Here is a 26,245-nt window from a genome sequence, read left to right as displayed (position 1 = left end):
ATCATTATATATTAATAAAGGAAAAGCTAGACGTGAGAAAGCTTGGTGCAATTGGACTATATTGCATTATGCTATACCATTGCCTTTGGAAAAGAATTTTGATTACCCCATTTCACAGAAAACTGTTTGGATTTCAATAACCACACCCACTGATTAACAGACTGTGAGAGAGCTGCCAAGGGACTACTCTGTGGCCAGGCTTCTTGTATCTGGGAATCCTGCTTATTAGACAACTTGATCAAATGGACTATTTTTCCTCAATCTTATAAAATACTTCTTGAAGTCACTTTCCAATTTATTTGTGTTATAATCAATGATTTAAACACAACCTCTGACTATCAGCTAGAAGTTCCATTTTCAGGATGTTTAGCACATATAGATCATTTATATAAGAAAGGAACCACATACTATTGCTCTCCTGTAAAAGAACAATTGTTGTGGACTCAAATGTTAATTCCTACTTTACCTGTCCCCAATATTAGCTTACCATTAGAACTCCTACATAAAATCCTAGAAGAAGCAAAAGAATTACAGATTTATGAAAAGAATTTATAAATAAGCATCACTGTACTTTATTAGAACATTTTATTGTTACTATTACTGCAGCTAACAAATTAATGGATGTAGGTATTAATGTCCAAAAGCATACTTCTCATTCTCAGTGGGACATTTTCTTTTCTCAGTCTCCCACTGAGCCAAATTGTTTTCTGCACTGTTTAACTCACTGTTGATAATCTTGATTGTATTGTTCTTATTAACCATATGGAAATGTTATTTATCTTAATGCATTACAAAAACTGCTAGAGAGACCTTCCTTTATTCTTATGCTCTTCAGTCTAAACAATGCTGAGGCTGAATGTTGGGGAAAGTAATAGAAGTAGTCTTGTTCAGACTTCAGAGGAAATGATAGGCCTTGACTGAACCGAGACCTCAAAAGGAGTTACACAACAAGCTGCTAATCAGCATAAATGGTGAAAGTAGTTTTGGGGAACTAACAAATAAGGATGGGAATAAGTCACAAGGAATGGAATGAGTTACTAAGTTTCCTGAGCCTTGAGAATCTGGCCAGCTCCCAGGGATCAGTGAACATTCTGAGACATGACTAGCGATACCAGCATTTAGCTTATTAGTCAGAACTGTATATTTACATGATGATTATCAGCTTGCAGTTTGGCAATAAAAGCAGGACTCCTTTGGACGGCACCTTGAAGTCTTACGTGTGGGTGGACACATGCCTGGGACTTCTCAATTGAGGACTCCAGAGTGCTATTCCAGGGTTTTCCAGCATTGCCTGAATCTGGATGTAGGTATGTCCCCAGTTTGGTGATGTATATATTTGTTTCTTGTTATACTACTTGTGGATCTTCCAACTGGCACTCCAAACTGGATCTAAATGTAGAAGCTTTTCTAATTTGGTGATATATGTGTATATATATACACACACACACATTTATTTCTTGTGGCAATGTATATGTGTGTGTTAGTCGCTTGCTCATGTCTGAGTCTTTGCGATCCCATGGACTGGAGCCTGCCAGGTTCCATAAAATTCTCTAGGCAAGAATACTGGAGTGAGTTGCCATTCCCTTCTCTAGGAAACTACCCAACCCAGGGATCGAACCCAGGTCTCCTGCATTGCAGGCATTTTCTTTACCATCTGAGCCACCAGGGAAGCCCCCTGGCGATGTACATATGTATATATAATTATCTCTATATTACTTGTCCTCATATTATAACATTACTAACATAATAACCTTCCTTATTTCCTGCTTATTTAAGAGTAGAGTGGTTATTTTACTGGTCAATCCTCTGAACCTGAAACTGAAAGTGTTTCAGCAGATCATAAATCTTTTGGCAGAACAGAGATACAAATGACTATGTATAAAATAAATAAGCTACAAGGGTATATATACACACATATATATCTCTATGTTACTTGTCCTCATACTGTAACTTACTACTAACATAATAACCTTCTTTATTTCTTGCTTAAAATGTAGAGTGGTTATTTTACTGGTCAGTCCTTTGGGCCTAAAAATGAGTGTTTCAGCAGACCATAAATCTTTCGGCAAAACAGAGTACAAACTGCTGCTGGGGCTGCTAGAGTCATATCTCTGAGTTAACAGATACATAAACACTTTCCTTACATTTCCAATAGGTTTATTGTAACATGCACAAAAATGGTGCTCAGTCTGAATGTTATTCTGTTCCTAACTTTGCATCTCTTGCCTGGAATGAAAACTTCAATGGTAAATTTGATTAACAATGGGTATGAAGGCATTGTCATTGCAATTAACCCCAGTGTGCCAGAAGATGAAAAACTCATTGAAAACATAAAGGTGAGATAAAAATTTATTCATTTATTTTTATTTCATTAAGTATTTTCAACTCATGTTGCTTAATCATAAACATTCACACAGATTTATAACTTTCCAAAACTGCTTTGACAATACTCATCATTTATATGGCATGTATCTAAACTGTCAAGATTAATATCTGCTTAGTGTAAATATTATGTATCATATATTAGTAGCATTAGTTAGTCTCTAATGAATTATAAAAGTCAAACTACTAATGTTTTTTCAATACAGTAAGCTAAAATAAAGACCTTCAAGCTACTGGAGAATGATTTTCAAGTTTTATCTTTATGAAGTTTACTTTTTATAAGGTTTAAATAACTAACCTACATTTAAACCCTCTCTAGAGCTCATTATCTTATACATTTTTTCAATTTTTTTCATTCTTTATATTTGTTCAATTCTGAAAATTTTGAAATTCTTAGATTACTAATTACCCTTGTATAAACTGAGAGAAGTTAAGTGATTTTTATAGTCATATAATAAGTAGCAAAAACAGAATTTGAAGCCAATAACCTATATATTTTTAGAAAATTACTGCTTGATAAAACTTTGCATTTTATGAGCACGTTCCATATGAGAAGATAACTCAAAATGAATCTAGCAAAATAGTTTTTTCAATTAACAGCAATCTAAAATCTACCAAACTTCAAACTTCCAGCCCAATTTTAAGCATCTCTGTTCAGTTCAATAAGCAACTTGCTAACAGACTCTGAGTCTTAATCACCTTTATATCTCACCTAACACCCTCACTCTCAGCTCCAACCCATCATGCTGAATGCAGATATGGATAAATAAAAACTAAAGAATTAATTTCTAAGTATACAAAAATGAGAGTCTATAGACTACAGAGATACAGTAAAGAATAATCTATTTTTCAGTTAGTCTTTGACAAAATATTTGGGGAAGGGTGCTTATTGTTTGTATGTATACTCTCAAGTTCATTGTGAAATTGTTACTACAAGGTAATTACAATTAAATTGTTACTACAATTTAATTTTGTCAGGAAATGGTAACTGAAGCTTCTACTTACCTGTTTCATGCCACCAAACGAAGAGTTTATTTCAGGAATGTGAGCATTTTAATTCCAATAACCTGGAAATCAAAATCTGAGTACTTCATACCAAAACAAGAATCATACGACCAGGTAGGGAATTTTATTTAGCTCCTAAACTATTTCTTTCTGTCTGTGATTTTTAAAAATTAATACTCATAATTTTTTAGTAATTACTAATGACTACTATTTAAATTAGCAATTTTGCTGGTCTTATTTTAGATGAAAAATTTCTTGTTTCTATTGTTCTTGGGGTCTGTTTTGGTTTGTTTGTTCTGCTTTTTAGGCAGATGTCATAGTTGCTAATCCTTATCTAAAATATGGAGATGATCCCTATACACTTCAATATGGAAGGTGTGGAGAAAAAGGAAAATATATACATTTTACTCCAAACTTCTTGTTGACTAATAATTTCCACATCTATGGGTCCCGAGGTAGGGTTGTCTATTTTATACTTCTATTTTTATTTCCACTGGAAACAAATGTAACATTGTGATTAATGTATTCTTAAAATTTTTAAAGGAAAAAATACCTTTGTTTGGAAATTTATTGGTTATGTTCAACTAATTATATTTCTTTTTCTATGTGTGTTTAATAATAAAATTAATTTTAAAAAGCCATTTATTGATACCAACCCAGTTTAACTTCTTTGGGCTAATGAAAGTTGTCAATTTCTAGATTTCCTTGACTGAATTAGATTGATTATGTGGGAAAGGGAGACTTAAAATATAAGGAGACTGGATTTAAATACAGGATTCCCCACTATCCCAAAGAAGTGTTCCTACGCAACCATTCATAAGTCAAAATGGTATACAGCAAGAAGCAATTACCTGAGGACACATCTTGCTAACAGATGCACAAAATATGTCAAGATATAGCACAGATGATCACAGACAGAGTTCAGATCTATAGGGTTTGATACCGAGATGCTAAGCACAGAGAAGCTTGATGATGCCGCTCTTCCTGCTCTGTTTGTGTGCTGTTGTAAAACTGCTGGCTGCAAAACAAGTGCTGAATACTATTTCAGCTTTTGACCTTTTTTTCATAAAAGCAAAATTCTTCTTTGAATTTCTTTCCATTAGTGAAAACAGGTACTAAGATGGATTCTTCATAAAAGTGTAGTGGTTTAAATGAACTTTCAAAAAGCAGGGATATCTATAATGTAAATGCAAATTTATAAGTGGCAATATTCTCTCATAGGCAGAGTATTTGTCCATGAGTGGGCCCATCTCCGCTGGGGAATATTTGATGAGTATAATGTGGACCAGCCATTCTATATTTCCAGAAAGAACACTATTGAAGCAACAAGGTATCATCCTACTGAACAAATCTGTTTTCAAATTTTTTCATTTATGACTTTTTAATTTTCTATACTAGGCCAACAAAGGTCATCTCAATGGCTGAGTGCTTGCCCAATTAATGGCAAAATCCAACCTGTTGCACTATAAATATGTTGAACAACTTCTGTGTATTACACTTTGGAATAAAGATCAACCAAAATTTGGGAATAATTTCATTATCCATGGGGTTGTACTAAATAGCTGAGGAAAGAAGAGAAGTGAAAATCAAGGGAGAAAGGGAAAGATATACTCAACTGAATGCAGAGTTCCAGGAAATAGCAAGGAGAGCTAAGAAAGCCTTCTTCAATGAACAATGCAAAGAAGTAGAGGAAAACAATAGAGTGGGAAAGACTAGAGATCTCTGCAAGAAAACTGGAGATATCAAGGGAATATTTCATGCAAGGATGGGCACGATAAACAACAGAAATGGTAATTGACCTAACAGAGGCAGACGAGATTAAGAAGTGGCAAGAATACAGAGAACAACTATACAAAAAAAAAATCTTAATGATTGGGATAACAACAATGGTGTGGCCACTCACCATGAAACAGACATTCCGGATTGTGAAGTCAAGTGGGCCTTAGAAAGTATCACTACAAACAAAGCCAGAGGAGGTGATGGAATTCCAGCTGAGCTATTTCAAATCCTAAAGGATGATGCAGTCAAAGCGCTACACTCAATATGCCAGCAAATTTGGAAAACTCAGCAGTGGCCACAGGACTGGGAAAGGTCAGTTTTCATTCCATTCCCAAAGAAGGGCAGTGCCAAAGAATGTTCAAACTACTGTACAATTGCACTCATTTTGCATGCTAGTAAGGTTATGTTCAAAATCCTTCAAGCTAGGCTTCAGCAGGATGTGAAACAAGAACTTCCAGATGTACAAGCTGGATTTAGAAAAGGCAGAGCAAACAGAGATCAAATTGCCAACATTTGGTAGATCCTAGAGAAAGTAAGGGAATTCCAGAAAAAACATCACCTTCTGTTTCATCGACTATGCTAAAGGCTTTGACTGTGTGGATCACAACAAACTGTGGCATATTCTTAAAGAGATGAGAACACCAGAGCACCTTACCTGGCTCCTGAGCAACCTATATGTTGATTAAGAAGCAACAATTAGAACCTGACATGGAACAACTGACTGGTTCAAAGGTGGGAAAGGAGTAAGTCAAGGTTGAATATTGTCACCCTGCTTATTTAACTTCTATGCAGAGTACATCATGCAAAATGTCAGGCTGGATATATCACAAGCTGAAATCAAGATTTTCAGAAGTATCAGCAACCTCAGATACATAGATGATACAACTGTAATGGCAGAAAACAAAGAGGAACTAAAGAATCTCTTGATAAGAGTGAAAGAGGAAAGTGAAAAAGCTGGCTTAAAACTTAACATTCAAAAAAATAAGATCATGGTATCTGGTTTCATCACTTCATGGCAAATAGGTGGGGAAAAAGTGAAAACAGTGGCAATTTTTACTTTCTTGGGCTCCAAAATCTTTGTGGACAGTGACTACAGCCATGAAATTAAAAGATGTTGGCTCCTTGGAAGAAAAGCTATGACAAACCTAGGTAGCATATTAAAAAGCAGAGACATCACTTTGCCAACAAAGGTTTGTATAGTCTAAGCTATCATTTTTCCAATAGTCATGAATGGATGTGAAAGTTGGACCATAAAAAAGACACTGAAGAATTGATGCTTTCGAATTGTGGTGCTGGAGAAAACTTTTAAGAATCCCTTGGACAGCAAGAAGATCCAATCAGTCAATCCTAAAGGAAATTAGTCCTGAAGGACTAATGCTGAAGCTGAAGCTCCAATACTTCTGCCATCTAATGTGAAGAGCCAATTCACTGGAAAAGACCCAGATACTGGCGAAGATTGAGGGCAGGAGGAGAAGGGGGTGACAGAGGATGAGATAGTTGGGTGGTATCACCAACTCAATGGACATGAATTTGAGCAATCTCTGGGATATGGGGAAGGACAGGTAAGTCTAGTGTGCTGCAGTCCATGAGGTCACGAAGAGTTGAACCTGACTTAGCAACTAAACAACAACAAATTATCAGAAGAAAAAGAAAGAAAAAAGTTGTAACCTAAACCTTAAAATCTGAGAATTAGAGTTCAACTTTCTACCCAATCTTTCATTCCATTTGATTCATAGCTTTTCAATGTGAATCTGTTTCATTGAAATTAACTAAACTGTTACAACCTCCTGTTAAATATATTTCATTTTCATTTAATCTTGAGCTTAAAGAAAAGAAGTACTTTTCATAAGTAAGAAAACTGATTTTATAAGGAAAAAACTGGGCAGATTTAGATAGGTCCTATTTATGAATAGACAAGATATTTAAATTAAAACTATCAGGCACATGGAGTAGTTAATGCGTACGAAAGAACAACTGAAATCAGTGTAATAGGAAATAAGTCTTTAGGATAAAAATTAGAAAAAAGAGGTGTGGTAGAAAAATGCCTTTGTGTTGTTTGCTTTATGTGTACTAAGCCACCTAGAATCTTTCAACAGCCTAGGCTTTCAACCCAGGACACTAATTAATCTCACCTCTTCCCATGCAACTCCTCCCAGCACCACCACCCTTATTCAGACAACGCTTGCTCATCCTTTAAGGCTCAGTTTAAATGCTTCTTCCATAAGTGTCTTTCCTTTCCATCCACTTGGGGTTATATATCCTTGAGACTGTTCCCAAAGCAATGTGCATGGGCTTCTCTCATATACAAATATACATAATACTTGTATTTATATATGTGTATATGTAAACACTTATATAGCAATATACATGTGTATCTATAAAAGTATATATGTAGCATACATAAGAAATTTAAGAGAGTGTTAAGAATAATGCTGAATCTTCCCTACCCATTAGGGAGCAACTCCTCTGTGTCTCTTAATTCAACTTCCACGTGCCTGTAAGGAATTATCATTTTTAGCTCAAGGTCACAAGCAACAACTATTAATAAATACAAACTAACATCATTGTTCTTGTTGAAACTGATAGTAAATGGGTAGGACGCTGTGCCTACTTTTGTTAAAATGGAATGCTGGTACATGGTCTATAGCAAAATATCACTGAGGGAATGATTTTAGGATATTAATATTTATTCATAATTTCTCTGGCCTTCATGGATAAATGTAATCTAATACTTTCACCATAGATGTTCAACTCATATTACTGGTATTAATGTGGTTTTCAAGAAATGCCCGGGAGGCAGCTGTATAACAAGGCTATGCAGACGTGACCCACAGACAGGGCTGTATGAAGCAAAATGTACATTCCTTCCAGAAAAATCCCAGACTGCAAAGGAATCCATTATGTTTATGCCAAGTCTCCATTCTGTAAGTACCTTCTTTTTCTAGTCTCACAAAGGAAGCCTTTGGGGAAAATTAATTAGGGAAGCTGAATTTTCCATACCAATAGAAATAAGGAAAGTTACTAAGACAGTTAATTAACAGCTATTTTATTCAGTCCTGTGTATCCAGCCCTGTCAGTGTGTATCTGGAAATTATTCCACCCTTTCTCACTATTCTGTTTTCTTTTGTTTTATTTTTCCTTCAGAGGTAGAACTGTATCCTTCTTATTAGCATCACAGAATTTCATATAACATTGCTTTCCTCAATTGACTTCTGTGGATTTATGTCTAGAACTGCAACTTTACTTTTAATTTTTTCTTCTAAGTGTTATTCAATTCATACTACTTTTCCAAAGTAATTCATTCTGTACCTTTGGAAAGTACTGACAGTCTCTGTTTTCCATTACCTCCACGCTAAAGTACACTAAGTTTTGCAAAGTGATATTCTGAAAACATAAATGGCTCTGTCTCTACAGAACAATAAAAGCGGAATGGTTCACAATCACAAATCTGACCAATTAAAAAATAACAACACAATAATTCAAGTTCTAAAGCTAATGTTTGACTTGAAATATCTGGTTAAATGTATGAAGCTCAGAAGAGAAGAACAAGTGCCTTTGAGTTAGACAGAGCCGATATAAAACTCCAGTCTGTCATTTTAAAGCTGTATCACTAAGAGCAAATTGCTAAATCTAAGATTTTAATTCTCTAGCTTTTTAAACAGAAATTATAATACTCACTTTTCAGTGTTACTGTGGTTAGTTTTATAAGAATTAATATAAATAAAGTATGATCACAGTACTTAGCATAAGGTGAGTACAAAATAAACTTAAAATTTTTCATTTTTTAAATGTATAAAATATTTGGATAATAGGGAATTGTCTCTTTCTCTGGGTAAATTCAACTTAATTAATGTAAGCATATTATAGTTACCTAATGAAAGTTTCCAAACACATAAAAAAGACTTTTAAATACAAAACCTATGAAGTTAAAAAAAACTAATCAAAATAAAGCATACTACCTCTAGGTTTAAAAGGTGCAAGTTTTCATAAATAAAATTACTAATAACATAGACTTCTAAGGGTAGAGGTTTGTAAAGGCCTATTATTTCCAATAAGATTTAAAATTGGGAAATCTAGGGCATTAATAATGAAAGACTTGAGTAAAAATGTAGACTTTATATTTTCTTCTAAAACTCCTAAAGAAATCCAATGAGATATTTAAGTATAAATTGTTTTCCAGCCTAATAAAGTTCCCTTCTGGGAGTATTTGAAGTGTGATTCTAGATCTTTCATTGTAATCTGTGCATCTGGATCCACAAAGGTAGCCAAAGAATTGAGCATCCAAATAGATATCAGATCACATAACACAAGGGGATAATTGGAAAATGTACTGTCTGCACCAAACTATAAATTCCAAAGCATTTGCCTATGAGGAGATAACTCATGCTGCCTACCTGGAAAATAAATAACAATGAAGAAAGAAAACGATGTAATTGAAATATGTAGCACAACTAACTATATAAGATACGGCTCAGAGATAAATACTGTACCTTAACTATATATCTTGTATGTAATAATATTCCCTTCTAATTATTGTAACATAAACTAAATATACTGCGTAGCATCTATACCCAGGGCATAAGCTCAGACCCAGGAGAAATATGCTCTGAAATAATGAATATTCAAGTCCATTATATTCTTCCTTGAAATTTCATTACTCCCACAACTTAGGCAGTTGTGTCAGCCATCATCGTCCCCCAGTGTTATGATCAACCTATACCTAAAAGAATCACCAAATGACTTTCCAGTGCATACTGACAATTTCACTTTGCTTTCTTTCCACTCAATATACAAAATGGATGTGAGAATGTTAGATTATGAAATAATTTTTACTTGTCAAGAGATAAAATCTGTGGAGGACATATAAGACAGCCAAGTATATGTTTGGAAAGGAAGGTAATGCTTCATCAGTCACCTATTATTGCCTTTCAATTGATTTTTTCCAGGTGACCGAATTTTGTACAGAAAAAACACACAATACAGAAGCTCCAAACCTACAAAACAAAATGTGCAATGGCAAAAGTACATGGGATGTAATCATGAACTCTGTTGACTTTCAGAATACATCTCCTATGACAGAAATGAATCCACCGACTCATCCTACATTTTCATTGCTCAAGTCCAAACAGCGGGTAGTCTGTTTGGTACTTGATAAATCTGGAAGCATGTCTGCAGTAAGACGTTTATTTGTTAGCTCTCCTAATTAAGATATTTAAGCTAATACAAATACAATTTAATCTTAGGTTCAGCTCTACTAAGCTAAGTAAAAAATATTTTTATTATTCTAACAAATTTTAGTACGATGATTTTATGTGGACAAGCACTAGAGGATAATATACTAAAATAAAATAAATGTTAAAGTTATTGTATCATGGATGATGTCTATTCTTTAACTTTTAGTTCTAACAAACAGGAAGTAACACAACTGAACAAAGAGAAAAGACAAAAATCACCCATAATTCCACCACTGAGCATGTCATTCCTATTTTTTTTCTGTTCATGTATTTGTCTTTCCTCCTCAAAAATGTGATATCTTACATAATTTTTATAATATGATTTTTTTACTTACTATATCTTAAATACTCCCCAAGGAAAAAAATGATTACATGACACAATTTTTAATGACTGTATCATATGCACATAATATAATTTAGTCAACTCCCCATTACTGGATATTTTTGTGATTTTAAACTTCTTATCAAAAATTATATTGCAAAAAACATTTTTGTGTGCATCTTAAAATGATTTCCTTATTGTTAAAAAAGAAGGTATAAATTTTTAAAGACTTTCCCAAGTAAGGCATGACTAATTTTTAATTTTTCATTAATATTCTTTTTAATATAATGAAGCTAAACTCTAAAATAGAGTAATCAATTATTATCATGATCTCTGACCCATAAACTTTGTCTTTCACCAATCTGTTAGGATTGGAGGAAACTCAGGAATTGTTCAGACATCTTTTTTCTTACAGGAAGACCGTCTCTTTCGAATGAATCAAGCAGCAGAACTATACTTGATTCAAGTTATTGAAAAGGGATCTTTAGTTGGGATGGTTACATTTGACAGTGTTGCTGAAATCCAAAATCATCTAACAAGAATAACTGATGATAATGTTTACCAAAAGATCACTGCAAATCTGCCTCAAAAAGCTTATGGTGGAACTTCAATTTGTAGAGGGCTCAAAGCAGGATTCCAGGTAAAATAAAAATGCTTTTCTAAATATCATTCACATTTATTGTTCCTTTTAATTTTGTCCAGCTTTCTTGGAACAAGTGTCATGAGCTTAGCTGCTACTAAGTCACTTCAGTCATGTCCGACTCTGTGCGACCCTATAGACGGCAGCTCACCAGGCTCCCCCATCCCTGGGATTCTCCAGGCAAGAACACTGGGGTGGGTTGCCCTTTCCTTCTCCAATGCGTGAAAGTGAAGTCGTTCAGTCGTGTCCGACCCTCAGCGACCCCATGGACTGCAGCCTTCCAGGCTCCTCCGTCTACGGGATTTTCCAGGCAAGAGTACTGGAGTAGGGTGCCATTGCCTTCTCTGATGAGCTTAGAGGTCTCTTATTTAAATAATTTTAGAAGAATTTCTATTGTCCGTACTCCTGAAAAACTGAGTTCCACTGAGAAGTGATTAAAGGGAAGAAAAATTCTGTGAGCACATAATCATCATGATTTTACTGAGAAACTCCTCTTTTCTTTAGCATTACATAGCCTGAATCACTATGAGGAAAAAAATAATGCTGTTAAGGAGATTGTAGAAGAGGGAGATTAGTAATATTTTTATATTATGGATAAAGAAAACCTCAGTTCATCAAATTAAATTGACATTTAAAAATCACAAAAAAAGAGGTAGTTCCTCAAGCATAGTACCAAACTCAAGATATGTGGGTAGAAGTTTATTGAAATAAAAATTGTGAAATCAAAAGTTGCAAGCAACTTTTGAGCACTATATTCAACGGCATCCAGTACTCATCTGAATTTCTTCCAACATAAGACAGCCCTGTTTTAGCTTATTTGTATTCTTTCAGTCACAAAAACGAAAACTATTTCCTTCCCTTCATTGATTCTCTCATTGCCTCCACTAAAAAGTGGAGATTGTTACTCGTATCTGGGCCACTAGTTAATGTCATCTCCTGGCTTTCCTTGTGATGTATAGTTGCTGTAAAGCATATCAGTTTTAGAAAACACATAACTTTCAGACCCAGACAAACCTGAGATTGTGGTTCTGTTATTCACTAGTAAAAGGACCTTGGATGAGTTATTCAACTCAGAAAATCTGTTTCTTCAATTAATGAAATATGGAAAGTAATAGTTGTTGTTGTTCAGTTGCTAAGTCGTGTCCAACTCTTTGCAATCCCATGGACTACAGAACGCCAGGCTCCTCTGTCCTCACTATCTCCCGGAGTTTGCTCAAACTCATATCCATTGAGTCAGTGATGTTATCTAACCATTTCATCCTCTACCACCCTTTTCTCCTCCTGCCCTCAATTTTCCCTAGCATCAGGGTCTTTTCCAATGAATCAGCTCTTGGCATCAGGTGGCTAAGGTATTGGAGTTTCAGCTTCTGCATCAGTCCTTCCAAAGAATATCCAGGGTTGATTTCCTTTAGGATTGACTGGTTTGATCTCCTTGCTGTGCAAGAGACTCTCAAGAGTCTTCTCCTGCACCACTCGAAAGTATCAATTCTTTGGCATTCAACCTTCTTTATGGTTTAACTCTCACATTCGTACATGACTACTGGAAAAACCATAGCTTTGTCAGCAAAGTGATGTTTATGCTTTTCAACACATTGTCTAGGCTTGTCATAGCTTTCCTTCCAAGGAGCAACCATCTTTTAATTTCATGACTGCAGTCAATGTCTGCAGTGATTTTGGAGCCCAAGAAAGAAAATCTGTCACTGTTTCCACTTTTTCCCCTTCTATTTTTCATGAAGTGATGACACCTGAGGTCATGATCCTCAGACAACCACTCTGCCTTCCTGCATTTCTTTTTCTTTGGGGGAAAAAGAAATAATAGTACTTATTTCATTTAATTATGAGAACTATGTCAGACTATAATCGCTCCCCTAATGTTCATAGCGGCATCATTTAAAACAGCCAAGATATAGAAGCAAATCAAGTGTTCATCAAGAGATGAATGAATAAAGAAGATGTAATGCACGTAGGGCTTCCCTGGTGGCTCAGACAGTAAAGAATCCACCTGCAATGCAGGAGACCTGGGTTCAATCCTTGGGTTGGGAAGATCCCCTGGAGAAGGGCATTGCAACCCACTCCAATATTCTTGCCTGGAGAATCCCCATGGACAGAGGAGCCTGGCGGGCTACATCCATGGGGTTGCAAAGAGTTGGATACGACTGTGTGACTAACCACAGCACAGCACAGTGTGTAGGTATGTATATATACATATATACTATGGAATATTACTCAGCAAAAAAAGGAGATTCTGTCATTTTCAACAATGTGGATGGACCTACAGGGTATTACACTTAGTAAATAAGTCAGACAGAAAAAGACAAAAACTGTGTTATAAATTATATGCTGAATCTAAAAAATAACACAAACAACTGTATATAACAAAACAGACTCACAGATATAGAGAAGAATCTAGTGATCAGTGGGGAGAAGAGAGAGGAGGCTGCAATATAAGGATATTGTATTAAGAAATATAAACTACTACGTATAAAATAAATAAGCAACAAGGATACATTGTACAGCACAGGGAAACATAGTCATTATTTTGTAATGACTTTAGAATATAATTCACAAAATAGAAAATTTGTATGTTGTACACCTGAAACTAATATAACATTGTAAATCAACTATAATTCAATAAAAATATTAAACAAGTACTCAAGAAAGGATTGCTATTAAAAATCATAATTCTTATATATGTTTATTCAATTCTAAAATATGAGAGTGCTATATTTTGGGAATGTGTTATACTGTTTGCACACATTGATTCATATATGTTTTTATTAATATGCTTTGATATATTTCTTACAACATTTTGACCAGACTCTATAGCTGAAGAGATTATATCATATCATCAATACATTCAAACAAGTAAAAACCTCTTAATTATTTATATAATGAAATCATGTTTTTACTTACAGAATCATAATAAAATGTCTGAAATTTATTAAGTACATATTACATTAGTGCCTATGTTAAATGCTTTACATTCATAATTTTACTTTATTGTTATCATTACTATTTAGTCAGGCACTATTACCATGCCCATTTTGCACACAAAAACTGATTTTCAGAGTAATTAAATATCTTTCTCAAGATCATATAGTCAGTAATTGGCAAATCCATGGTTCAAAACCTGATCTTTCTTACTCTGAAGTTCAAAAAAGTAATCATTACACTGAGCTATTTATTGGGCTTCCCTGATAGTTCAGTTGGTAAAGAATCCAAGCTATTTATAGAACCCTACTATAAATATAAATTATATTTATATACATAAATGAAAGACTGCTGCTGCTGCTGCTAAGTCGCTTCAGTCGTGTCCGACTCTGTGCGACTCCAGAGACGGCAGCCCACCAGGCTCCGCCGTCCCTGGGATTCTCCAGGCAAGAACACTGGAGTGGGTTGCCATTTCCTTCTCCAATGCATGAAAGTGAAAAGTGAAAGTGAAGTCGCTCAGTCGTGTCTGACTCCTAGTGACCCCATGGACTGCAGCCCACCAGGCTCCTCCGTCCATGGGATTTTCCAGGCAAGAGTACTGGAGTGGGGTGCCATCGCCTTCTCCAAAAGACTAAACACTAGCTATTCTACTTGGCAAATGGCAGAGCTAGAATTTATTCTCAATTTGTCTGAGTAAATTGTCTTAGTCACTACTCTTAGTAAAAAAATCGGGAAAATACTCCTCCAAATTATAATACTTGATAAATTCATGAACCCTTCATGACACATCAATTTTTCTTCCAGGAAACCCTGAGATTCTTCAATTATCAACTCGCTTTTATGCACTAAAAAGCACAAGTCACATCATTTAACTTTGCACACTGGCCTTCAGTCACAGCTTTACAAACGTCTAGTCTGCAAACTTTCAAAACTGTCTGGGTCATCCGCCTCTGTCCCAAGTACCTCCTGAGATAATAATAATAGCTAACATTCACTGAGTATTTGCTGTGAGTTAGATAGCGTTCTAAGTGTTTTATTCTTTCTTTCTTGGGTAGTTTGCATATATGTGAAAGTACTGTTAACATTCTGCCTTTGGAAACCTACATGACCATTGTACATTACACTCATTTTCAAACCAACTCAACCTGGAATGACAATACAAACAAAGTTTCCTTTTGCCTACTCGGATGCATAATGACTTCTCCAAGACCAAAGAACAAGTTTATTCTTAGTTTATTTAGATATAATCTAATTAATAATCTGGGTTTTCACTATCAGGCAATTATTCACAGTGACCAGAGGACTTCTGGTTCTGAAATCATACTATTAACTGATGGGGAAGATAATGAAATAAATTTATGCTTTGAGGATGTAAAACGAAGTGGTGCAATCATCCACACCATTGCTCTGGGACCTTCTGCTGCCAAAGAACTGGAGACATTGTCAAATATGACAGGTAAACCTTTGAAATAGAATTTGAATACATACATTTTCAGTTTCTCTCATTCCAGGGGCTCTTTCCCCTTAAACTACAAACTGCTCAAAATTTTCCTGTCCTAAAAAATCAATATTTGTCCTTTCCTTGTCCTCATCCTTCAAATTAATGTCTTTCTTCTCCCCACTCCCATTTTCTATTTCTACCTATACTAGCTTCTTTTAACATTAGTCAACATTTTCTGTCTTCATTCATTTCTCATAACTTTTACCAGTACCATCAAGATGAACCTTCTTTCTCCATGGTCACTAAGGACTTACTCAAGTGCAGTTCCAAAATTCTTGGAATATTCAGTATCTTACCTGCTTAATCTTATAGTAGAGATTCAGATAGCACTATTTCATTGAGGAAGAAATGTAAGACCTAGAGAACACAAATTATTTGCCCAAGGATATAGTCAGAGACCTGAATACCAAATCTTGCTCTCTGTAATCCATTCTTTTCCAGCTTCTGAGAGCTAAATTATCTCCTTTTTCATTAACTCCTGTATCATTTATTATCTGCTTTTAATCAATTTTACTTTATTCTAAACTGTCATTCTCTAATTGTTTTGGTGTATCTTAGATATAACCAGAGAATAAGCAGCTGGTTTAAAAAAAATCTTTAATTTTCATAAAATTATTTAGAGATTACATCAGCTTTACTAATGTGGCAAGCACTTAAATCTAATGATTAAAAACATTTTTTTGGCCAGTTTTTATTTTTTTCTAATATATTTTCAGCAAGGTTTACTTATTGTAGCATTACATCTAGGATACTGATATAATAAAAGTTCCTAAGGTCTGGGAAATTCATCTTTTGTAAGTTTAAAAAGAAATTTTAAAATGTATTTTATAGGACATTTATTGATAAGTATTATAGTATTTTATTGATAAGAGCATAATAGCAAACGATTTTCCCACTTAAAATTAGTATCATATGGAACATTCAGTCAGTTCAGTCACTCAGTCATGTCTGACTCTTTGCGACCCCATGGACTGCAGCACACCAGGCTTCTCTGTCCATCACCAACTCCCAGAGCTTACTCAAACTCATGTCCATTGAGTTAGTGATGCCATCCAACCATCTCATCCTCTGTCATCCCCTTCTCCTCCTGCCTTCAATATGGAATATTATGCAGTCATACAAAAGAACAACATATTGTCATTTGCAGCAACATGGATGGACCCAGAGATTGTCAAACTGAGTGAAGTAAATTAGAGAAAGACAAATATCATATGATATCATTTATATGTGGAATCTAAAAAACTAGTACAAATGAACTTATTTACAAAATGAAAATAGAGTACCATATGTAGAAAACAAACATGGTTATGGTTACCAGGGGCAAAAGGAGTAGGGGAGGGATAAACTGGGAGATCGGGATTGATATATGAACACTACTATATGTGTGTGTGTGTGTGTTTGTGTGTCTGTGTATGTACCTACTGTATAGCACAGGGAACTCTCTACTCAATATTCTTTTTTTTTTTTTAATGATTCAGAATTCCTTTATTAGTGCAGCTTTTGAGTCAGAGACACCTGTTTTAATTCCACCTATTCACTTATTTCACTCATTGAGTTTTTTAAAATTTCACTTATTACTTAATCAATTTCTTGTGTTCAGTAAGTTCTTTTTTTTTAATTTAATTTTATTTTTAAACTTTACAAAATTGTATTAGTTTGGCCAAATATCAAAATGAATCCACCACAAGTATACATGTGTTCCCCATCCTGAGCCCTCCTCCCTCCTCCCTCCCCATACCATCCCTCTGGGTCATCCCAGTGCACTAGCCCCAAGCATCCAGTATCGTGCATCGAACCTGGACTGGCAACTCGTTTCATACATGATATTTTACATATTTCAATGCCATTCTCCCAAATCTTCTCAATATTCTGTAATGATCTATATGGAAAAAGAATCTAAAAAAGAATGGATATATGCATTTGTATAACTGATTTATTTTGCTGTATACCTGAACTAACACATTGTGAATTAACTATACTCCAATAAATTTTTTTTAAATAAAATTAGATTATAAAAGTAAACAAAATTCCATTTTAGGAGGATATCGTTTTTATGCCAATAAAGACATAACTGGCCTTACTAATGCTTTCAGTAGAATTTCATCTAGAAGTGGAAGCATCACTCAGCAGGCTATTCAGGTTGGTATCTTTAAAAAATTCTTTGCCTTTTCACACTTGTAACAAATATTTATTATCCTAAATAGTAATTTCTTTCTCTAATAAATAACTTATCTGCCTGAAAACATTTTGGGTGTCCAGAAAACATCCTTATTGAATTTGCTTTATGTAATATTTACAGACACTTTTTCTTTGATTCTTCTATTTTTATCAATATAAATGCATTTTATTTGCAAAATTCTTCAAAATAATTCTTAGTTATTTTAATTAAAATCTTAAAAGTATATTTAGAATTACTCTGAACTGACTAAACTTTGAAATGTTATAACTGGAATAACAAATCAGTTTCATGTGATTTGTTTATATTTACGTAACAGTTGGAAAGCAAAGCCTTAAAAATTACAGGAAGGAAAAGAGTAAATGGCACAGTGCCTATAGACAGTACAATTGGAAATGACACTTTCTTTGTTGTCACATGGACAATACAAAAACCAGAAATTGTTCTCCAAGATCCAAAAGGAAAGAAATATAAAACCTCGGATTTCAAAGAAGATAAGTTAAATATTCGGTCTGCTCGTCTGCAAATACCTGGTATTGCAGAGGTAAGAATATTTTTTATTTTCTCCATGTTTTATCAACCAATTTTAAGGAAAAAAATGAAAATAACATCTTATATGGGAGTAGGAAAATATTACAAAAGCTCTCAAATAGTTTTTTTTTTTTTTTTTAATTTTTAGACAGGTACTTGGACTTACAGCCTTCTAAATAATCATGCCGGTCCTCAAATGCTAACAGTGACAGTGACCACTCGGGCAAGAAGTCCTACTACACCCCCAGTAACTGCAACAGCTCACATGAGTCAACATACAGCACATTACCCTAGCCCAATGATTGTTTATGCACAAGTCAGTCAAGGGTTTTTGCCTGTACTGGGAATCAGTGTAATAGCCATTATAGAAACCGAAGATGGACGTCAAGTAACATTGGAGCTCTGGGACAATGGTGCAGGTAATAACAATCTGCATCTACTTCCACTGAACTTAAAATCCTACTATAGTCACATGCCTCAGAAGTCATTTATTTCCTATATATGCTAATGACACATATTTTAGGTGAATTAAATTTAATTTTAATGTTTTTAAAGCTTTCTAACTTTTTACTTAGTTATCTTGTCTAGGTATAGACATGAGTACATTTATCTTCTTTGAATTTTATAAGTAATTTTATTTTTTCCATGTAAAATGAAAAAAAAGATTTTTATTTTTTCCAAGAGCACAATAATTTTTTATTTTCGTTAGTGTCAGTGTTTTGCATATCTTTTTCCAGTTTAGTTATATTTTCCTTTTTTGTTAAGATTATCTTATGAAATAATAATATCTAATATTAACTGAATGCTTACTATGAATTAGACCTTTTCAAAGTCAAGATGTGGCAATTTGTCAACCCAAGCTTCAAATTCAAGTAGTCTGATTCTAGGGTTCATATATTTTAGAAAATTGTGCTATACTATCTCACAAAAGAGCTTCCATCACTAGTGCTCATGCACAGCTGATATTGTCATATTTTACTTTGTTGTATGTCTAATATAACATTTCAATATCAAGGTGCTGATACTGTCAAGAATGATGGCATCTACTCAAGATACTTTACAGATTACTATGGAAATGGTAGATACAGTTTAAAAGTACATGCACAGGCAAGAAACAATACGGCCAGGCTAAATTTAAGACAACCACAGAACAAAGTTCCGTATGTTCCAGGCTACGTTGAAAACGGTAAGTGGCATTAAAACAAATGTGTCATTTATTTAGGTAAATTAATGTGGCAAGCATTCAAAATAAAAGGTACTGTGGAAAACCTAACTATATAGTTATATAATCACCTCTCTGTTTCAAAATCATATTTATGATAAGGGAACTAGCATAGGACTATACTTTACAATATGCTTTCTTTACATCTCCCTGAGTTCACTTCATTTATATTGAAAAAAATTTACTGTGGCAAGCACTTTGCTAGATGTTTGAGCTACAAAAATAAATAAGGCACCATCATTGTCCTTGGAGAATTTAGAATCAAGAAGACAGATAAGTTAAATGATAGGACTAACACTTCATAATGTCTCCTCATCAATTTTAAAATGACACCAATAGAACAAGCTCTTTTTTTCACTAAAAGCTGTTACTTTTTCTTTTTTTTTTTTTAATTTTATTTTATTTTTAGACTTTACATAACTGTATTAGTTTTGCCAAATATCAAAATGAATCCGCCACAGGTATACATGTGTTCCCCATCCCGAACCCCCCTCCCTCCTCCCTCCCCATTCCATCCCTCTGGGTCGTCCCAGTGCACCAGCCCCAAGCATCCAGTATCGTGCATTGAACCTGGACTGGCAACTGTCTCCTCATCAATTTTAAAATGACACCAATAGAACAAGCTCTTTTTTTCACTAAAAGCTGTTACTTTTTCAATGGCTGCTATCAATCAACATTAACTATCTACAGCTGCAAATGAGATTATCAGAAAAGACATCACAATACGAAAAGTTACAAAATTGCTTTTTTTGGTAGGTAAAATTATACTGAACCCACCCAGACCTGAAGTCAAAGATGACCTGGCAAAAGCTAAAATAGAAGATTTTAGCAGACTAACCTCTGGAGGGTCATTTATTGTATCAGGAGCTCCTCCTCCCGGTAATCACTCTTTTGTGCTCCCACCCAGTAAAATTACAGATCTTGAGGCTAAGTTCAAAGAAGATTACATTCAACTTTCATGGACAGCCCCTGGCAATGTCCTAGATAAAGGAAAAGGTAAGTTTGATGTTACATTTTAAAATATTACATACATTGGCTTTCATTTGCTATTTTCTAATGTCCTATTTATAAATAACATGCATAGATGGTCTACTATGGGTCACCTATTTATGTATGTGAAAACATAAGCCTGAAGAGATAATGAACTGCCCCAAATTACTTCTATTTTAATAAATTAGTAGTTAAACTCACTCTCATCAGATCATGGTGTGCCAAACTGCCTGTCAAAATATGAACCATCTTAGAAATTACTTTAAGAAGACTGACTTAACAGCTTTCTGTTGCATTCCTTTCTCCCTAACAGGTAAAATTTTTTCTAAGTATATCTGTACTTGAACAATTTCATTCATTCATTGACCTTTTTTTAAATTTTCAAATGTTGTTAGGTTCGTAAGAAATAATCCCTATTGTCAACAGTTAGGTGGAAAAGACACTTTCTGCAAATAAACAGATAATTTTACAGAATATGATAAGATACGCCATTGGATAGCCAGTTCTAGTTGAGAGTTAAGATCAAAAGGTATATCTTAAAGGGCTTTTCAGGGAAGACTATTACTGACCTAGGTCTTAAAGAATGAGAGAAGTTAGGAAAGTTGAGTGAAGACGTCCCAGAGAGAGGATAATATGCAGAGATTTAGCTATGAAGTTTGAATTAAAGTTCAATGCCAAATTATCTTATTCATTCAAGTTCAGTTCGATCACTCAGTCATGTCTGACTCTTTGTGACCCCCATGGACTGCAGCACACCAGGCCTCCCTGTCCATCACCAACTCCCGGAGCTTATTCAAAGCTTATTCATGTCCATCGAGTCGGTGATGCCATCCAACCATCTCATCCTCTGTCGTCCCCTTCTCCTCCCACCTTCAATCTTTCCCAGCATCAGGATCTTTTCCAATGAGTCAGTTCTTCACATAAGGTGGCCAAAATATTGGAGTTTCAACTTCAGCATCAGTCCTTCCAATGAATATTCAGGACTGATTTCCTTTAGGATTGACTGGTTTGATCTCCTTACAGTCCAAGGGACTCTCAAGAGTCTTCTTCAACACCACAGTTCAAAAGCATCAATTTTTCGGTGCTCAGCTTTCTTTATAATCCAGCTCTCACATCCATACATAACTACTGTAACTTCCTCATAATAAATTGCCCACATTCTTAAAAGTTTAAATCACTTTTAGCTTTGCTTTAAATTTAACCGAATTAAATTAGTGTTTATTGAATGTCTACCATATTCCAATGTTGTGCTAGACTAGCAGATTCTCATAGGATAAAGCCAATCTTGTTATTTTCCCTTTAAGGTGGTAAAATGAAAGCAATATGCATATCAACAGACAATATCTCAGAGGTTGTTAGTGCTGAAAAGCCACTTTAAATGCTCTTTCCCTTGTGTTATAATACATCCCTTACTATAGGCCCTCTCAAAAGAAACAATGCTTCTTAATCTTTCATTTCCTATGTAGCTATATTTCTCTTTGTCATTATTATACAATGAAAAAAATCATTCTAAAGTCAAAGGAAACATAAAATACCTATGAAGAGCTCTTGTACTTCAATACTGAGACTCTTATCATGACAGCTTCTGAAATACACTTGACCATTAAAAATATGGTGAAAAGAAAAAATACTGCCACTTAGAAATCCATAAATGAAATTATCTGACTAAATGTTTAATTCTAAAATTGAATTCAGTTAAGACCAAGTCTTTAGATCAAGACTGGATTCACAATAAATGTTCCTTATACTGATTATAGAAACTAAAAGATGGAATAAAATATTTCATACATACATTGGGAAAGAAAGAACTTCACTGTGTTTAAACTCAAATACCTAAAACAGGTGGGATCTGATCTCCCTCTCTCCTGGTAACAAATAGGAAGATGTAGTTCTACCAGATTTTACCCCTAGTCATTACAAAAGGAAGTATTAGCAGTACCAAAAAATAAATAATTATCTATATAATTTTAAAAGAAAAACTTAAGCTTGAAAGTGAAAGTGAAGTCTCTCAGTTGTGTCCGACTCTTTGTGACCCCATGGACTGTAGCCTACCAGGCTCCTCCATCCATGGGATTTTCCAGGCAAGAGTATTGGAGTGGGTTTCCATTTCCTTCTCCAGAGGATCTTCCTGACCAGGGATCGAACCTGGGTCTCCCACACTGTAGGTAGATGCTTTACCATCTGAGCCACCAGGGATCTGTGATAAACTTAAGTTTACTGGGACCCAATTTCCATACCAGTCATATATGCAAATCAGACTAGATGACTTGGAAATACTAAAACATGTAGATATAATTTTAATATTTTATGATCCACTAATTTTGTCATTTTGGGCATCAACTGAATAACTATTTTTGGCCAAAAAGTAGTATTTTTATTAAAGTATAATTGACCTATGACACTAAGTTAGTTCGTGGTATATAATATAGTGATTTGATATATCTATACAATACAAAATGATCACCACTTTAAGTCTAGTTACCATCTGTTACCATACAAAGTTACTATAGTATTATTGACTATACTCTCCATTCCATACATTTCATCCTCATGATTCATTTATTTTGTAACTGGAAGTTTGTACCTTTTAATCTCCCTCACCTATTTCACTCATTCCCCCTACTCACCTCCCATTTAGCCAATGCTTGTTTGTTCTCTGTATCTATGAGTCTATTTCTAGTTTGTTATATTTGTTCATTTGTTTTGTTTTTTAGATGCTACATATAAGTGAAATCATATGGTATTCATCTTAGCTGTCTGACTTAATTCACTTAGCATAATACCCTCTAGGTCCATTCACGTCACAAAACACAAGATTTCATTCTTTTTATGAGTGAGTAATATTCCATTACAGGTTTGTTTGTACACACACCACATCTTCTTTATCCATTCACCTATCAGTGGATACTTAGGTTGTTCTATATCTTGGCTACTGTGAATAATGCTGCAATGAACATAGAAGTGCATATATCTTTCTGAATTAGTGTTTTTGTTTTCTTCAGAAAAACATTCAGAAGCAGAATTGCTGAATTGTATGGTTGCTCTATTCTTGATTTTAATAACATCCATACTGTTTTCCATAGTGGCTGCACCAATTTACATTCCCACCAACAGGATGAGAAGGTTCCCTTTTTCTCCACCTTCTCACCACACTTGTTATTTGTTGTCTTTTTGATAATGTATGTTCTGACAGGTGTGAGGTAGTTTTAATCTGCATTTCCCTGATGATTGCTAAGACTGGGCACCTTTTCATGTCCGTTGGGGCCTAGAAGTAATTAAGGAGGTCAAATACATGCCAAACACAGTACCAGGTACTCTAGTTCATACAAAAGGAGTATAAAACATATTTTTGTCCTAAAGAATAGTACATTCAAACTGGAAAGATAAACTGAACCTCTATAAAACTGGAAAACTAAATTTCATGCAATAGAGTTCAGGGAAGAGAGTTACCAAGGGATGAAATACATGACCAAGACTTCATTAAGAAACTGGACCTCCTATTGGGTGGGCCTTGAAGAATAAGTACAATTTGCATAGATAGGGAGAGGGAGGCACATTCCAGGGATTCATGTCAAGGAGAAAAGGAATCAAATAATATGATCAAAGTCAAGAAAGCAAAATATCACAATGAAATATTTAAATTAAATATTTAAATATTACTTAATTCACTTAATTCACATTAATTCACATTTAATTCATACATTTCATCCCCATGATTCATTTATTTTGTAACTGGAAGTTTGTACCTTTTAATCTCCCTCACCTATTTCACTCATTCCCCCTACTCACCTCCCATTTAGCCAAGGCTTGTTTCTTCTCTGTATCTATGAGTCTATTTCTAGTTTGTTATATTTGTTCATTTGTTTTGTTTTTTAGATGCCACATATAAGTGAAATCATATGGTATTCATCTTATGAATGGATGGATGGATAGTTAGATGGATAGATCCACAGAAATTAAATGCAGAGAGGGTATGAAGAGTAGTGGACTAGATCAGATTGATAGGACTATTTATTAGAAGACCCAAATGTGAGGCATAGGGCCTGAATTTAAAAGAAAACAATAAATTTAAGCTACTCACCACATACTTAGAAAATATTCAATATTTCATGAAAAAATAAAGTCACTGCAAAAAAAGATATCTTATGTCTTATTGTTCATCGCATTTCATGTTAAAATATATTTCTTTATCTATGGCTCTTGTAGATTTCTAAAGCATTTTGAATGAAACATTTGTCAGCATCTTTCTTTCCTTTCTTGATACAATAACAATAATAATAGCTAATATTTCAAACATTTATTAAGTTCCAGACATTGTGCTAAACACTTTTCATGTATTATTATACATTATATTATATAATGTTCATATATAAAATTCCATAAATATTTGTTGAATTGAATGACTGATTCTCTTTTTTACAGATAAGAAAACTAAGGTAAGAAAGATTAATTAAATTTTTCTTTGTTACAGCTAGAAAGTAGAACTAAGGTACAAATTTAAGTCTGCCTAGCTCCTAAACATGTTTAATTTTTAGTACACATTCTAAATTCTCTGCCTTCCTTTGCTCTTTGTCTTTATCCCTGGCTCCCACTCTATTTATCTGCTTTCCTACTCATACGTCCTAGTACTCCCTTTCTCAGCTTATTGAAAAATAATATAGACAAAGGGTATTGAATGTTACTGAATGTCATTACTATACTCAAACATTACTGTGTTCCTTGCTCTAAATCAAAAGTAGACTCAGTTCTTCATATTTCTATTTTTAAATCTATATTCCATTTTTAGTAATATACAATTCTGAATTAAATTCTTTGTGATTAGATAACTAGATAAAAAAAAAACTGTTCATATATGTGTTCTTAAAGAAGATGGAATAACCAAACAAAAAAACCAGTGTGCATTCCTGATGGACCCCTAAATATAAACTGATGTGATAGCAATAAGGCATCCTAGTGATCCTAACATACATGAAATATCTATTTATTTTCCAGCCAACAGCTACGTTATAAGAATAAGTAAGAGTTTCATGGATCGCCAAGAAGATTTTGACAATGCGACTTTAGTGAATACTTCTAATCTAATACCTAAGGAGGCCGGCTCAAAAGAAAATTTTGAATTTAAGCCAGAACATTTTAGAGTAGAAAATGGCACCAAATTCTATATTTCAGTCCAAGCCATTAATGAAGCCAATCTCATCTCAGAGGTTTCTCACATTGTACAAGCAATCAAATTTATTCCTCTACCAGAAGACAGTGTCCATGATCTGGGTACCAAGATTTCTGAAATCACTCTGGCAATTTTGGGATTACCAATGATTTTCTCTATATTTTAAACTAGGAAGTGTGTCAGCACTGATAACCAATGTTATACATAGTTGGTACACATTTATTTAGGATTTAATTTGCTGTTTTCTTGTTGTTCAGTTGCTAAATTGTGTCCAGCTCTTTGCGACCCCAGGACTGCAGCATGCTAGGTTTCCCTGTACATCACCAACTCCCAGAGCTTGCTCAAATTCATGTTCATTTGAGTCA

The 26,245-nt window shown here is 34.3% G+C and overlaps 1 protein-coding gene across 2 annotated transcripts; it reads left to right on the top strand.

Moving 5' to 3' along the window:
• Positions 1-1,171: 1,171 nt before the first annotated feature.
• Positions 1,172-26,245, top strand: LOC102401094 (calcium-activated chloride channel regulator 1). Of its 2 annotated transcripts, none has more exons than XM_025288346.2 (15): positions 1,172-1,303; positions 2,156-2,336; positions 3,361-3,501; positions 3,695-3,842; positions 4,609-4,717; positions 7,910-8,090; positions 10,113-10,340; positions 11,138-11,362; positions 15,572-15,749; positions 17,833-17,933; positions 18,290-18,514; positions 18,650-18,920; positions 19,517-19,687; positions 20,480-20,719; positions 25,706-26,245. In XM_025288346.2, coding segments are annotated over exons 1-15 (2,742 nt in total). In that variant the 5' UTR covers positions 1,172-1,301; the 3' UTR covers positions 26,047-26,245. The 2 variants fall into 2 exon arrangements, with proteins under 2 accessions (XP_025144131.1, XP_006080546.1); XM_006080484.3 differs by having other exon boundaries at positions 1,174-1,307.

Source organism: Bubalus bubalis, chromosome 6 (assembly GCF_019923935.1).
Source record: "Bubalus bubalis isolate 160015118507 breed Murrah chromosome 6, NDDB_SH_1, whole genome shotgun sequence".
NCBI lineage: Eukaryota > Metazoa > Chordata > Mammalia > Artiodactyla > Bovidae > Bubalus > Bubalus bubalis.
Note: the sequence above shows the minus strand (reverse complement) of the source record. Positions and strands in the feature narration are given on the sequence as shown.